Raw genomic sequence first — 16,196 nt, 5'->3', positions numbered from 1 at the left:
CGAGAAGTGATTGCGTATGACTCGCGTCCTGGACGGCCTTGCACGTCAAAAATGGAATCAAACATTGAAAATGTCAGTGAATGATTCGAAAAGATCGTCGCTTGAATATTCGAGCTATTACAAAACAACCAACATTATTAAATTACGGTGCTGACGACCCTTCGTGAGCGAGTAAGAAGACGACGACCTGATTTGTGGAAAAGCAAGTCATGGATTCTTCATCAGGGCAATGCTCCTGTCCACACGGCATTGTCAGTCAAGGCTTTTTTGGCCAAGCATGGGATCCCAGTGTTAGAAAATCCACCCTATTCGCCGGATATCATTCCGTGCAACTTTTTTTTTTATTCCAAAAGATCAAATCAGCACTGAAAGGAACCAGATTTACGACCGTAGAATCTGTGAAAACAAAAGCGACGGAGGTCATGAACATGGTTTCAGAAAATGATTTCCAGCATTGCTTCCAGCAATGGAAGATTTGTATGGAGAGGTGTATCGATAGTGCAGGGGAGTACTTTGAAGGGGATAATGTTCGTATTGTACAAAATAACCAATAAAAGATTCTGTAGAAACAGTCCGGTTTTTTTCTAGCCACACCTCGTAATTCTGTTTTTCCTCTTTATTTTAGTATTTTGTTGCTCTATTTCATTAATTCATTCTTTCCTTCCATCTCTCCTCCTTTCTCTTACTATTCTCGGATTATTTTTCTTTGTCATCCTCCATGTTTCTTCTCATTTCTTCTGCCTCTCTCTTTCTTCTTGTTATTTGAAAGCTTAAGTAGGCTATTAGGTGGGGTAGTATGATAAGCTACTATTGGGACAACACCCCTGGTAATAAGGACAGATTCAATCTGAGTAATTCAAGAATTTCAAGGGAGTGACATGAAATTTATTCTGAAATTGTAATCATAGATATCCAACTACTCTCCATTTTATTTAGAATGAAACAAATGACAGAATACATCCAAATCCTGATAACAGTGCTTTCTAAATTTATTCCCATACCATTAGAAGATATTTTATAGACTAATTCTCAGAATTTGCACCTAAATATAAACATTGTTAAATAATGAAAGCCATGATAATCCAATCAGTCAGTAGAATGGCTAGCACATTGGAGACCAGTTTTTGATACCTGTGGATGGATGATCTCACACAGGGAGTGGTTCTGGGGTTCATCCAGCCCCCCATTAATGGTTTTGTGGGGGTGACCAAGGAAGGGGGTAGTTTGGTGCTGATGACATATTTCCCACTACTACCTCAACAACAAATATGTCCACCCTCACTGTCTTTATTACATGGTGAAACACATAGAGGATAACTTTTCCTTTTCTAATAATATAGTCAAATAAATAATACACAGATATTTCACATTTACACTAAATATTCTCAATAAACTCTATTTAATACAAAGTAAATGAATGCAAATACTGTATATCTTCATTGTTTTATTTTTGAAACAGCAATAGAGCTTGTCTACACTTATTTACATCTTTACAAAAGGATACATTTAATAATGAATATATATTAGACCTTTGTGCATCATTGTTCACTCTCGAAACACACAAAAAGTTGGTAGAATTTAGTTTTATGTTTTCTCTTTTCTCACTGCGGAGAGAAACGAACAACAAATCATTAATTATGTACATTGATCTCAGTATGACTTCTTAAAATTAAAATTAAATCAATACAATACTACTAACACAATGATGCTACTAGTCAAATATTTTAATATTTGTAGAAATCTGTTATTTCATAAAACTTTCTCTCATATGAAATTTAGTGGCTGCGGTGGCTCAGTCGGTAACATGTCTGACTACTATGCTCAAGTTCTCGGGTTCGATCCACGACCAGTTCAAATCCGGGAACTTTTCTAATGTTGGAAGCGGCCCTGGCACCCACCAGCGTCGAATGACATGGGTACCTGGGGGAAACCCTGGGGGGGGGGGGGTAAAGGCAGTCAGGGGCATGGTGCTGATCTCATCACCCCGACTCATGACAGGATCAAGAAAGTGTGGGGCGTTACCCTCACACCCCCTATGCGCCTTCATGGCGTGGTGCTAAGCACGGGGGAGCGCTCATATGAAATTTACATTTTTACTATGGCGACACATCTAAAAGACATGTGAGAAAAAAATTGTGATCTACAATGTATTAATGCCATGGCATTGGTTTGCCATTATAAACTGCAAACTGTGGAAAATAATTCATGATGGTGGTGGTAAACGTGGTTTAAAATTACTTACGTAAAATTTTGAGAATTTCACACTTCTGCAATGCGGAAGTGCGAAATTCTCAAAATTTTCACGTAAGTAATGTGGGAAAATGTGGGAAGTAAGCTAGTAATGGGTAAAGCACTTCAAAAACATCAACAAAAAAGAATATGAACAGTCCCTAGTAAGAACAGTTATGAAGATTTTAAACCAAAGTGAGAAACAATATATGATGCAAGTCACTTAGTAATGAACAAATCAATAGCAATGTTTCACACTACAGTGGCATGACTCAATGAACGAGCCTGTAGTTGACTGATTGGTCCTCGAGTGACACCAATATGTTATGTTTGTTGCTTTAGTGAAAAATTTTCATAAGGGAACTAATTCGCTATTAGTTCCTGAACAACCTGGAAAGAATAAAATTATGTATGGCACCTTGTACCCTGTGTAAGACATGTTTGTCACATGAAAAGTATTGTGTAGATGTGTCCTTTCTTTTAGTTGCAAGCTGTAGACTGCTGAATTAACATAGTTAGATTTTTATTAATTCTCTATTATTATTATTCTGAATAACCATCTCATGTGATGTTGGATGTAAATTAAATGATAAAAAATGTGTGTATTTTCAAAACAGTTACTTTTGAAAGAAGCCAAAATTTGCAAATGGGCTAAGTCAGGTTTATAAGGTGGAGCTTTGAAATTGATTTCTTAGTATACACAGAATACACTGTCATGATTGAGGCATTACATGTAAAAGCATAAAATCAAAATTTGTTATTTACTTACGTACAGTGAGTATATATTACTTGTCAAAGACAACGTTTCGGTGGCAACTGCCCCCTTCTTCAGGTCAAGAAGTCAGCTTTACGGCATTCAACCTGTCCACGTAAAAACCTATATCCTTTCTAAATGACGAAGCTTTGTGGATTTCCGTAAAGCCGATTTCTTGACCTGAAGAAGGGGGCAGTTGCCACTGAAACATTGTCTTTGACAAGTATATACTCACTGTACGTAAGTAAATAACTAATTTTGATTTTATGCTTATATATGATAGTGAGTAAGTCACACGCATCCAAAATATGAATTACATGTAAGACAACCATTCTAGTCCCTTTCTCTCAAAAGTCCTGCAATCTTATTGGGCCCTTCATATCAGTCATCATTTGATTGATTGATTTGGTTTATTTTACTTTACTTCTCTGCCACTGTTTGGCAGATGAGGATGAGTGATGGAATGATGAAATTGATGAGGGGATGCTCACAAAGAATTCCCATGCTCAGGTTTGGATTCAAACCCAGTACCCCTTGTGTTGCAGCACTCTGAACTAACCATTCTGCCATGAAGGCTGGCATATCAGTCATCATCAATCATTCACTTAATCATCAATCTCTCAAGCCAAGTACATACATTTACAACTATGCACATCAAATTTATGTCTATTTTTGTGCATCACGATTCACATTGTTTTGTCATTTCTTGAGCCATAATTTTAATAGAATCAAAGTGACATTTTTGTTGATAATTTTATCATCATTATGTATAATATTCATCCTTGAAAGTAGTAGTTAGTTAGCAAAGCTGCACACATTTAGCTTAGTTTAGCATTAGGAATATGTGAAAAGAGAAACATAATTTCATAATATTCATTATCTATACCCAAACTGTTATATACAGTGCTCAAAAAATGTTGCATAATTTGATCTTGAAAAAAATTGGATATGCCAGCAAATGAGATAGAAAGCAAAGGTGTAGTGTTTCACATGAAACAAAAGGTAAAAAGTATACAGTACCACTGTTACAAAGCAAGCCAAAACAACTGTGTATAATGAGTGTCAGCAATTTCAATGGGCATTGCTCGTGCAGCTGTTGCTGATCTTCTGGAGACAATGGGCCCTCCCCAAACATGATGTATGGACCTCTTTACACAACCTAGGATGCTTCACACCAGGTTCTCCAGAGAGAATACGCTCTCATTCATATATGACAGCCTCAGTGAGCTGTTGGAGGGTCTGTGGTGGGTTGGGATGAATGGCAATAGCTGTCCTCGGGAGTACCCATGCATTTTCGATGCAGTTGGTGTTATGTGAATAAGCTGCCCATGGCATGCAGGACAGGAGCACAGAATCATCAGCAAGAATACGCACGATATGTATCATGTTTTCAAAATATGCAACAATTTTTTTTAGTACTATATGTGTAACACATACCTCACACACCTATGGCACTATCCTCCAATCATCTAGTTAGGTTATTGTTATGCATTTGCCAATTTTTCCATGAATCCTGAGACTGTCAAATTCCTCTATCTCGCTGCATTTCTAGTAATAAAAAAGTTTTTTTTAAAAAAGTTAATGTTTTATTTTAGAAACTAAATTTTTTAAAACTTATTCTGTAATCTAGTGGTTCCAAAACTTTGTCATTTCACAGCACCTTTAGTGTTTCAAGATTTTTCTGCAGTGCCCAAGTCAGAATCTAGGCCTACCTAACACTTGCAACACTCAGTGTGGTTAGGTAGTTTGCCTTAAGTTAAAAAAATAACCATTTCAAATTCAGAAAAATTTCATGTTTGAAAAGTACTAAATGAACACATATTTGGAACAAGCATATTCATATTCATAACAATTACTGTTATTTCAGTGAAAATATTGGAACATTTCATGGTGTCCCTGTAAGCCAGCCACAGCAGCCTAGGTCCTGCAGCACATACTTTGGGAACCACTGCTATAATCTATTAAAATGATAAATATCTGTAAAAAAGATAATTAAAATTACACACGTATTTTTAAAATTGAGTTGTGAAAATTTGTTACAATTCTTGCATTTTAAACATTTTAACATTTTGCATTATTTATCTTTGCACATCTTTATTTTTTCCGGTTAAACCTGTACTGCAATTCATATTTTTCTTTTCTCTTTAATTTTTTCCACACAAAATGTTAATTCATGAATACATCAACAGGTTCTCGCAAATAGAGATAACATTATAGCAAATGAAGATTACATCTATTGCAATATTGTAATGCTCAATGATAAATAAACATTGATTAAAGATAAATTAACTATTTAGTTTCTTCATGGTAGACTTTGTGATTACTACCAGATGGTAGAATTTTGGGTTTCAGTATTAGTAAATCATATATTGGTACTTTACCATTATTGGTGATAATTCAATATCAACCCATTCATATACAGTACATTACTTATATTATTTTTGTTATCTATTGTTTAAATAGCAGCTGTTGCTGAACAGACAACCAGTCAAGATTCGATATCAATTTCTTGATGCAAAATAGTTTAAATTCAGAATTTGATGTTATGATATACAACTTACTTCTTCTTGCCTGATTTGATCTTCCTGTTGCTTTTGATCCTAAAAAGAGCACAATTTTCTATTTTAAACCTACTAACAATGTGTAAATTCTTATAGACATCTACATATATTTAAATATGAAAATTCCAATTTTCTGGTAAATTGATATGGGTGATTTTGTGCACCATGCATGTTAGTGTATTGAAATGTAAATACAAGTATATAATATTAGATATTTACATCTCATAGTAAATTACTCATATATATTTAAAATAAGGGCAACAAAATATTTTTAGAAACAAAAGATCTACTTGAATTTCTCTTACCTCTTCTTCCACTTTTATTCTTATTTGGTGATTGTGTGGTGACTCCTATAAATATAAGAACTTTAATTATGAAAAATAACTTTTTCTTATGGTTTGTTATCTACTAAAATTAATATGATATTTTCTTTCTCATAAGCTGGACCCCATACTAAAGTTCTAACATGGTACCCTATGACTTCAACTTCTTCCTATGTTTTGAAGGAGGTTATAGCTGGATAACATTACCTCAGTAATGAAGATCTGAAATGTGCAGTTTTCAAATTCATTAATATGCAGCATTTGAACTTTTACGAGCTTTCTTTTTTCAAATGGGTACACTGAAATGAGGTGTCTCAGTATACTAAATGGTGCATATGTAAAAAAAATGTATTTTCTTGGGTTTTGATACATCTTGTTAAAAATTTGCTCTGTCAGAAGCAAACAATGAGTTAAACAATGTAACCAAGTTGGTGAGGACAATGTTGAAAACTGGATCTGTCTTTATCTCTCTGTCCATAATGCCATTTGTCTGCAGAATGGACATTCTTTCCTCTAAACAGAAATGGAAAACTAAATCTTGAACTGATACTCACACAATTAATTTATCAATGTATTACACACATGTCCACACAAGTAAAAAGGTAGGTAGATAAAGTTCCCCATGCATGTAGCACCATACCATGAAGGCACATTTAAAAGATGTGGGGATAGGGTCCCACACATTCTCGATCTCTGCCATTTTGAAGGTGATGTGATCTGCACCACACTCCATCTGTTTTTACCTCCCAGGGTTGCCCCCAGGTACCCATTGATTTGAGGCTGGGTGAGACCCAGAGCCGATTTATGCAGAGATTTCTGACCTAAGATCACCCACCCTGGGGATAAAACCCACGTCTCCCGTGTGGCAGTCAAATTGCCTCCCGACTAAACCACCACGGCTCTACACAAGTAAAAAGCGAAAATTAATTATATTTTATATCATCTACTTATTTATTCCTGCACTGTACTCAGAATGGCAAACATTGCTCAATTAAAAACAGTTGTCATTCGGTTATTTGTTCACATTTTTCTTTACTGTATTTTTTCTGACTAGATCTTTTCCTTCTTCAGTTGGTCCTAGTCCCTACATTTTTATTTTATATCTCTCTTTACTGTACATACCCATTTTTTTACCTTCTTTATGTTCTTATTGTCTCATTTCCATAATTTTTATGGGTAGTGATTCTTAATTTTGCTAATTTATTTTAATGTGTACCATTAATTCTTATATTTTTCTGAATGGTAGTGACAATAATTTTCTTTGAGGGGTCTAGTGAGAGAGGGAGCTATGCCACTTTGACAAGAAATGGAAATAAATTGAGTTTTCTAAAGCATTGTGTTGAGTCATAATTTGTATAACAAAGGGTAATTTTTTTTCTGAACATATTGTTAGGTAAATTATTCAAAAGGAAAAATGTGAATTTCAATATAAATACCATTTATTATGAACATGTATGGTATATTGTTGTAGTATACCCATGTGGAAAAATCAATCTAGCACATCAAAAACTTTGAACAAGGCTTAAATACTTTTGCCTGAGTGTAAATCATGTTCACAGGGTTACATATGATCTACATAAAGACAACTTCATATGTCTTCTGGAGGATCTTCACTGTACATTGTTTCTGTGGATTTTAGTTTTTGGTAAACACCATGAAACACTGGAGGAATATAAGGCATTATTGCCATGAGATCTTTTAACTTCAGGGCTGATATTAAATCTAGCACCGGTTACTGCAACGCAACCTCTGCCACTCCTATTGCAGACACCATCAGTAAGTGTCATAGCTCCTTCTCTCACTCAAAATGCTGATGAGGACGTATTCAAGAACTCAGAAAATCTGCTGCATAACAAGAAGGAGCTATGCCACATGGTTGTAGTTCACATGATAGATGGCAGATGGTAGGAGAAGACTGAAAATGGCAAAAAATAAAATTTTCAGGATTTGTGGCATAGCTCCCTCTCTCACTAGACCCCTCAATTATTCATTGAATATAATCAATTGTTTAATGTATCCTTTACATATTCTAAGATTAAACTTTGAGAAAACATTTATTTTTTTGTCTAATAAGCAATAATTCACAGGCCTGTTCTAGGTTCAATCTGCATGGATTACTACTTATCAGACAAAAGTTCACCTGGAAACTGGAGAAGAGATGCTCCTTTGAAATGTAATCTTAAAAAAGAACTAGACAGTGCTAGTTTTCAATTAATATCTCTAGCTCCTCAACAGGGTGTCTACCAAAATAACAAATCCAAATTCCTTGAATTTCTCTTGACCTTTTCTTTGCCTTTATTTAAGTAAAGTTGGAAATTAGCAATTAAGAAAATAAATATTTATTTAATGAAAAAGCCCTACCAAAAGACCAGCTGTGTTTATCAAGAGATTTAGACTTGCTTTATCTATTAATACATCCTGGACTGCATTTGGTAGACTAGCAACACTCTGGCACCTGTACTCTCAGCCAGTATAATTTGTGTGGGGGTCGTGTTGTCATCCCTACATATTTCATACATCTTATCTTCACACCATTCATCCTCATCTTCGCAATTAGCCAAAAGGGGCAGAAAAATGAAGTAAAATAAACTAAATCAATCAGTCATTGTGATTCTTGACCACAAGTGTTATTTCTTGACTTCTTGAAATACTTGTTGATTTCTTTACTTTTTCTTCACTTTCATGACTAGTGGACACCCTGTCCAACTTGCAGCATCCTTACTTTGCCTTCATTTCTATCTTTTTTGTTTCCTCTAGCTCATATGGAGTTAACTACTTCCTCCATTGGTGTAGTACTCAAACGATATGAAAGAGGTGTTCAATTCAATGAGAGAATCCCTATGGACGAAGCCTGAGCTCTCTACCACAAACCATGCTTCATTGATTGATTTGGTGTTTTAAGTCCACTTTTTGCACAGTAAGGCTAATGGGGACTGGACATACAGTTTAAAGTGGGATCCGAACAACTATGTGCCTTCACCAGGAATTGAACCTGGGACCCCTTCATTACAAGGTGAGGATACTACCACTGCACCATCAACAAACCATGCTTGAAGTGGAAATCAAATTAATAGAAGCATTCTAGCACCACTCATCCAAATAAAGTGCACCCTACACAAGGTGGTGTGAAAGTGATTGTTTGGCATTTGACATCCATGGGCATGATATAGCACCATGCTGTACCTCAGATATTACCAAACCGTCAGTCACGGGGTACCGACAGCTTTTTGGATCACTTCCAATAGCTCATGAGGTGTTGGCTTCAATACACTGTACAATATACACTGCCATGTTACAATGAATTGCTACCTGCAGTCTTAGAGTTTTATAAAGTTGGCAGACAAGAAGACAATGAAGAAATGTTAGTAGTTTTGCCTTTGTCAATATATAGCCATTTCACAGTTATGGAAGTTTTGCCATCACTATTTTGCACCCATCATGTTATACAGGGGATGGACAAAAATATGGAAGCACCTGGTATAAAACAGATAGCCATTTAAAACATGATTTGCGTCTGAATGGTAGGTGGCGCTGTGGTCACTGGCACTTCTTGCAAGGTGTACACCCTGGCCAACCTGATAGATAGGCCAGTTACAGTTCAGCGACCGGTCCGTGCAGGTTATCGTGAATCATGTCTGAGCTGACAGGGTTTCAAAGAGGGCAAATTGTGGGTGCGCGTATGGTGGGAGCTTCCGTGACGAAAGTAGCAGAAATGTTTGGTGTATCAGTCTCGAGGATCATGACTGCCTACGAGACTTCCGGAAAAACCGCATCAGCGAAGCACCAGTGTGGACGCAAGTGTGTGTTGCGTGACAGAGACAGATGCACATTGGGTAGAATTGTAACCAAGCAGAAGATCACCATGGCTCCAAAAGTCACTGCTGAGCTGAATGCAGTGCTTACAAACCCTGTTAGCGTCAAAACAGTCAGAAGAGAACTCCACAAGCAGGGTATTCATGACAGATCTGCAATTCCCAAACCACTCGTGACTGTTGACCATGCTGCTAGACGGAGACAGTGGTGCAACGCCCATAAAAACTGGACAATGGAGCAGTGGAAGACTGTAATCTGGTCGGATGAGTCATCTTCTACATTGTTTACAAATGTTGGCCTAGTGTACGTGTGGAGTACGCCAGCACAAGCGTACAATACAGACTGTCTGTAACCGAGAGTGAAGCATGGCGGTAGTTCAGTGATGATTTGGACATCCATCTCCAGATATTCTGCCGGACCCATCATCACCCTGCATGGACATGTCCCTGCCAGGGACTATGTAACCATTTTGAGTGACCAGCTGCATCCCATGGTGCGAACTTTGTTCCCAGATGGTGATGCCGTGTTTCAAGATGACAGAGCCCCTGTTCATACAGTTCACATCGTCCTGGACTGGTTTGATGAGCATGAAGATGAAGTGTGACATCTGCTATGGCCACCACAATTGCCAGACCTCAATATTATTGAGCCCCTGTGGTTGGTTTTGGAGACCAAGGTGCGAGCCCGCTACCCACCACCATCGTCTCTACAATAACTTGCAGCTGCTTTGGAGGAAGAATGGTACAACATCCCTTTGACAACCATATGTGACTTGTATTTGTCCATTTCACGTCGACTGAGGGCCGTTCTGCGTGCCAAAAGTGGTCCTACTCGATATTAATAAAGGTAATGTGCATTTCTGCAGGTGTTTCCATATTTTTGTCCATCCCCTATATGTGGTCCAGCCCCTTTCCATAACTAAAATAACATAACTGTGATGTCGTGTAACTAAAATATTAAAATATTGTGACTTCGGTTAAAAGCTGAGGCTGTAAACGGGCACTCAGCACACATAAACACAAAAAACAGGAAAACACACAGATTTATACTGGCCATAGTCTGCAAAATGTGGTCAAGGGTGTACTATGTGAAAGTGAGGTTGACAATTGGTGTACTGCATGGAAGATCACCCCTTACACCCCACCATTACTTTTATCCAACCCTTGTTTAAGGAACACCAGTAGGTATTAAAACATGGCTTACTCTCGGTAGTAGTTGCAGTAGTTTCTTCTGGAGAACTACCTCTCCTAGAACCTGACTTCCTGCGATTAGTTTGATATCCTGCAATCAGAAAGAAGCAATCAGTATTTATACAATCTACAACAAAATAAAATATTTTCATAAAGATGTAGTTACTTTCTGATTTCTAGTTCTTCATTATTTAATTTCAATGAAGCTTTTGAATTGTAATTTCTTTAAGAAACAAATTTTAATGTCTGTAAATAGCCAATATTCAATCTCTATTCATGCGCTAGTTATTAAAACTCTTCCAGTAGATAAAGAAAATAAAAATAACATAAAAAGTAAGTGCAGACAAAAGTGCATATAACTACACAAGTTTTCTTCATTATCTCCCCCCTGCAATAATTTCTGCATGCAAGACTGATAATAACTTTCAATAATCTCCCCCCGCCCAAGAAAGAACGTTATAATCATTAAAAAATAGTTGATTTGTTAAAGAATGAAATGTTATTAAATATCATAATTATGTCTTGCCTGGTGTACTCTTGGGTATTGATTTTTCATCAACATCATCAGCAAATATGCTAGATTCTGTTAAAAAAAACAGAAGGAAATGAAGTGTATTGCCATGTGTCAGTAGCTACCACAAATACAAATATTACACATCTATTAACTTTTAGATTGAACAAAGTTAGACTTGAAATCATAAATTGTTCTAAAATAACACATGAAGGTAACACAAGCAATAAAACTTCTGAGATTTTCTAATTAACTGTTTTGAATTTTTAAAATTATTTCATATGTTTCACACTTCTCTATTATGAATATATGAATAATAAAAAAAATAAAGCATGAAACGTAAGATTCTTATATTATCTAGTAAAAATAATTTTTAATTACTCCATGACATTTAAAATGGAATTTTGAAGGTGAGCATGGAATAAGATAATAAACAAAGTAGTCAAGGAATGAAGTTTACCTGGCATGTTAGTAGAATTCCAAACGTTAAGCATGATTGTTGTAAATTCTATTGTAACACCTAAGAAAGAAATATAAAAATCTCATTAAAAACCTTAAAAGTCCAACAAAAATTACAGAAACAGCTCAAAGTTACATGAGGTATCAACTGTTACTTCCAAAATGACTTCAAGGCTGCAACACTGATTAAGTGAGCTTCACAACATCATTTTTGCCATTTTAAAGATGACACCTCCTGCATATACATGCACCAGCAAGAGCAATGGTTTCTTGCCCTCTGTAAGCCTAAAACGTATAGACATTCTACAGCAAATGAAAATTCAATGTCTCTATGTATGCTTACCACTCCAGCAAGTTTACATACAAATAGAGGAGGAAGTTCGACAATGGCCTCAGTCCACACGCAGATGGGTTGAAAGGCCTTCGCGGTGGCTCATAAGTGACTGCACATAGATTCCAGATATTTTTCTTCTTGAGATATACAGGCACTAACTTAGACTTGAAAATACATGTGGATTAGCAATAGATCTATGCTAAAATGCAGCAAACTTGTGCAACTTGACATTTAGAAATCTACTAGATAAAAAGCAAATTAAAGTTTTCATTTGACTGTCCCTCATATAATTCATTTATCATATATGTTCTCTAGTGGTAAGATTGAATTACAAACTACGGGTTTTGCTATAAAAACTATTAACAGAAAATTATTTATAACTTACTTGGATTTTCCTTCTCTACATATTCCATCCACATCAAAATTATTTTCTCTAAAAAGGCATCACGTTCCTGAATGTTCTCTAGAAATAAAAAAATGTATATTAATTATCTTTTACTGGGAACATTACAATGAGGTCACTTTCTTTAGAAATTCTTCAATGTACACAAGTCAGAATGCAAATCGTGGAAGAACATTGATAACAGAAAACTGCAGATGTAATCTTATCTTGTAGGTTTTCTAAATAATAATTGCTACAACTTGCACAAAACTGAAAATATATGCACTTACATGAAAAGAGAGTGAGCATTTTTGTAAAATTGATGAAGTTCATGAATTTACTATTTTCTTGACCCCATACGTACTTGAATATCACCTTCTAAAAAAAAACAATTTGCATAATGATGTTTGTCTTGTCTAATAAAAATAAATAAATTGGCCACAGCAGTTAAAAATAAAGGGTGTTTTTATAAGAGTGATAGAACTTTCGATAGGGATAGCTGTCATTTGTTTTGTTTTGATGACATGTTGTTTTGTCATTTCATATCAGTGAGCATTGGCAAATGATCATGGAAAAACTGACGCCGCAACAACGTTTACAAATTGTGGAAATATATTACCAAAATCAATGCTCTGTTCGCCAAATGTATAGAGCACTTCGGAAATATCGGTGCTGTCAGTGAATTGGCCTCCAAGATCATGTGACCTAACGCCACTGGATTATTTTCTTTGGGGATATGTAAAGTCTCTGGTTTATGCTGATAAACCAGCAACAATTGACACTTTGGAAGCCAACATAACTCGTGTTATTAACGACATACGTCCCCAATTACTTGAAAAGGTGGTTCAAAATTGGACTGATCAAATCCGGGTCATCATAGCTAGTCGTGATGGACATATGCCGGAAATTATTTTCAAAAAGTAAATGTCAGAAAGTTATCTTTCAAATAAAAACACAATTGGCTTAAAACTTACTTTTTTATGTGTTTTATTTCAATTCAAAGTTCTATCGCTCTAAAAAAACACCCATTACTAAAAGAACTAAAAGATTCAGGTGAGAAAATTATCACATAGGTTGCAACATCAGACACTGTAAAGCAATATAACATGTTTTTTTACTTCTAGCAGTACTGAACATTTGGTGTGATTTGATTTTGTTTTTCTGATATTCTCTTGGTGTGTGGTGGATTGCTGATTTCAATCAGTAAATAGAATTTTTTTTTTTTTAAAAAAGTAGGGATACATTGTTTGTGTGCTTTAATGTCATTAGACATTGAAGGGAGGATTTTTGATTTTCTTTTTGTGAACTTATAATTCAAGTGTACGATGAGCCCACCCAATGTTTTTCAAAAGGGGAAAGTATTTATAAATACATGGGCTGCCAAAGCCAAGATGTGCAGTTCCTTCAGTCAGTATAGTGAGAGACAGGATGCACAAAAACATATGTTAAGGTGCACGTTAAATTTTCTATGGTATGGAAGAATTCCTTTTCGTAGGGGGATGTGTGACTAGGGCATAAAACATTGGTGCTTCCAATTAACTGACAAATCTGATTTTCCATGATTTCACAGATTGTTTTGAAGTGCATAAAAATATCCAAAATTACTAAAATCATATCCTAAGAAAAGATTACATAAGAGTTGTGTTTAAATAACTCCACCCATCCACCACCCTGTAAACACTAGTGCAAGTACGTAACAACCGTTACCTATCAACTGTTTCTGGCAACACTGTACCGACAGTACCATCAGTATTCTGTGCCCTTACACTACGTGACACTGTGCTATCTCTTTTTCTCCAGTGAAAGTATGGTATATCCTGTGAAATATTAACGTCTTCTTTCTTGTGTGGTGTTTACTGTCTCCGTCCTCATTTTTAAGCAAAAATATTATTTTCATGTGAAACAAGTAAATTCACTACAGCATCAAAATTCAATGAAAAGGAAGCAAAAGATAATTATAATAGAGAATGTTATGGGATATGATTTAAAACTACTATTATGATACATAATATTGAACACAGCTAGTTTTGTAATTAAATGATACACCAGTCAAGCATTGGAAATGGAAAGAAACAGTAATTTGGAAAACATTATTAGCCTCGGATAATCCTTGGTTTTAACCTTCAATAAGTTATGCTTACTCAGGGTGTCTATTAAAGGTCTGTTTTTAAATTCAAGGTTTTTCCAGGTTTGTCCAGGCCTATTTATATTATTTTCCAGGTCTATGTTTTTTTAAACAAAGAACAGTTGTTATTGTTGATAACCCCTGCCAGAAGGCCAGTTGAGAAAAATTTACAGTAACTAACAAAAGCAAGCTGAGTTCTCATCTTTAACTGCCATGTAATTTATATCCCTTGGTAGTAGTATATTTTCTACATTTTGTTTTTACTACAAAAGTTCTAAAAATTATTGATTGATTGATTGTTGTTTTAAGTCCACTTTATGCACAGTAAGGCTAATCGAGACTGGACCTATAGTTTAAAGTAGGATCCGAACCACTATGTGCCTCCACTGGGAATCGAACACGGGATCCCTTGATTACAAGGCGACGACGCAACCACTACGCCATCGCGGAGGCCTTTCTAAAAATTATTAATTTAAATTCTAAGCATATGTTAATTTATATAATTACATGCTACTGCATATTCTTCTTGGATGGTGAATGGCCAGTTACTTTATTATTTTTTTTACAAAATTTACTCACACTCATACATACTTGGTCATACCCAGGACCAAGCTTTCACCGACTTTCTAAAAATTAATGACTAAATCCCTTGAATCGCAGCATTCCCCCCAAAATTCAAGTGGAGGCAGTGACAGACTCTGCTCTTGTATCCCCGTGGTCGCCATCCACGTACTCACAAAACATAAGCCCTTAAGTGAAGTGAACATATGTAGTGAAACTCATAGATACATTGCAGAAATGAAATTTCTATATAAGATCATGAATGGAAACTTAAGATGCAGCATCCCACTCCAAGAACTCTCACTCAGAGTGCCTAGACATAAAACACGGAGCAAGGTAACTTTCCACACTACAACTCCCAGGCTCTCACTCATACAACGTTCACTATTCCATAGGCTACCGAATCAGTTCAATATAATCTCAAACCAAATAGGTATATTCACTTCATATTCATTTTTTATCAGCAACATAGAAAAAATTGTACATAAATAATGCTTTTGTGAAACTGATCTTTTTACCTTGGTACTTTTTAGGCTTGTTTTATTTTTTATTTTTTTATGTTATCCTTTCTTTTGTGTTTTCAATCTTAGTCTATTGTTTTCCTGTTGTTTCTTTCTTGTTTAAAATGGCTTCTGCTGTACTGGAAATTTCAATAAATAAATATATAAATAAAATGGTAATTTTGGAAAAATCCAGGTTTCTAGTTAAATTCCAGGCTTTTTCCAGGTTATCCAGGTACAAAAGTAGATTCCAGGTTTCCCAGGTCAGTGGACACCCTGATACTGCTATTAGATAATAATACAAAATATATACATTAATTGTTTATTGATTGCAGTAACGTTTATCTTGTGATTTTATAGGACACCTGTACCTAACACTATGGAACAAAAATCTCTGATGTTTTCAGATCATTGAAAGATGTTGGTTATAGGTCCAGTGTATATTGTACGTCCA

The 16,196-nt window shown here is 35.6% G+C and overlaps 1 protein-coding gene across 30 annotated transcripts in view; it reads right to left on the bottom strand.

Moving 5' to 3' along the window:
• Window positions 1-1,431: 1,431 nt before the first annotated feature.
• The window catches only part of LOC146002413 (uncharacterized), a 562,931-nt gene continuing 548,166 nt past the window's right edge, over window positions 1,432-16,196 (bottom strand). For 29 of the 30 annotated variants that reach the window (XM_083140199.1, XM_083140202.1, XM_083140204.1 and 26 more), the window contains 8 exons: window positions 12,560-12,637; window positions 11,842-11,901; window positions 11,397-11,453; window positions 10,884-10,961; window positions 5,850-5,894; window positions 5,545-5,583; window positions 4,421-4,531; window positions 1,432-1,604 (listed from right to left, as the gene is read on the bottom strand). In XM_083140199.1, coding sequence (XP_082996325.1) covers window positions 4,506-4,531; window positions 5,545-5,583; window positions 5,850-5,894; window positions 10,884-10,961; window positions 11,397-11,453; window positions 11,842-11,901; window positions 12,560-12,637 — 383 coding nt within the window. In that variant the 3' untranslated portion in view covers window positions 1,432-1,604; window positions 4,421-4,505. The remainder of the gene's footprint in view (window positions 1,605-4,420; window positions 4,532-5,544; window positions 5,584-5,849; window positions 5,895-10,883; window positions 10,962-11,396; window positions 11,454-11,841; window positions 11,902-12,559; window positions 12,638-16,196) is intronic. The other variant, XM_083140200.1, reaches the window with a different exon arrangement.

The sequence above is a fragment of the Lepisma saccharinum genome, chromosome 18, assembly GCF_977018435.1.
Source record: "Lepisma saccharinum chromosome 18, izLepSacc3.1, whole genome shotgun sequence".
Classification (NCBI taxonomy): domain Eukaryota; kingdom Metazoa; phylum Arthropoda; class Insecta; order Zygentoma; family Lepismatidae; genus Lepisma; species Lepisma saccharinum.
This window is presented reverse-complemented; position numbering and strand designations above follow the sequence as displayed.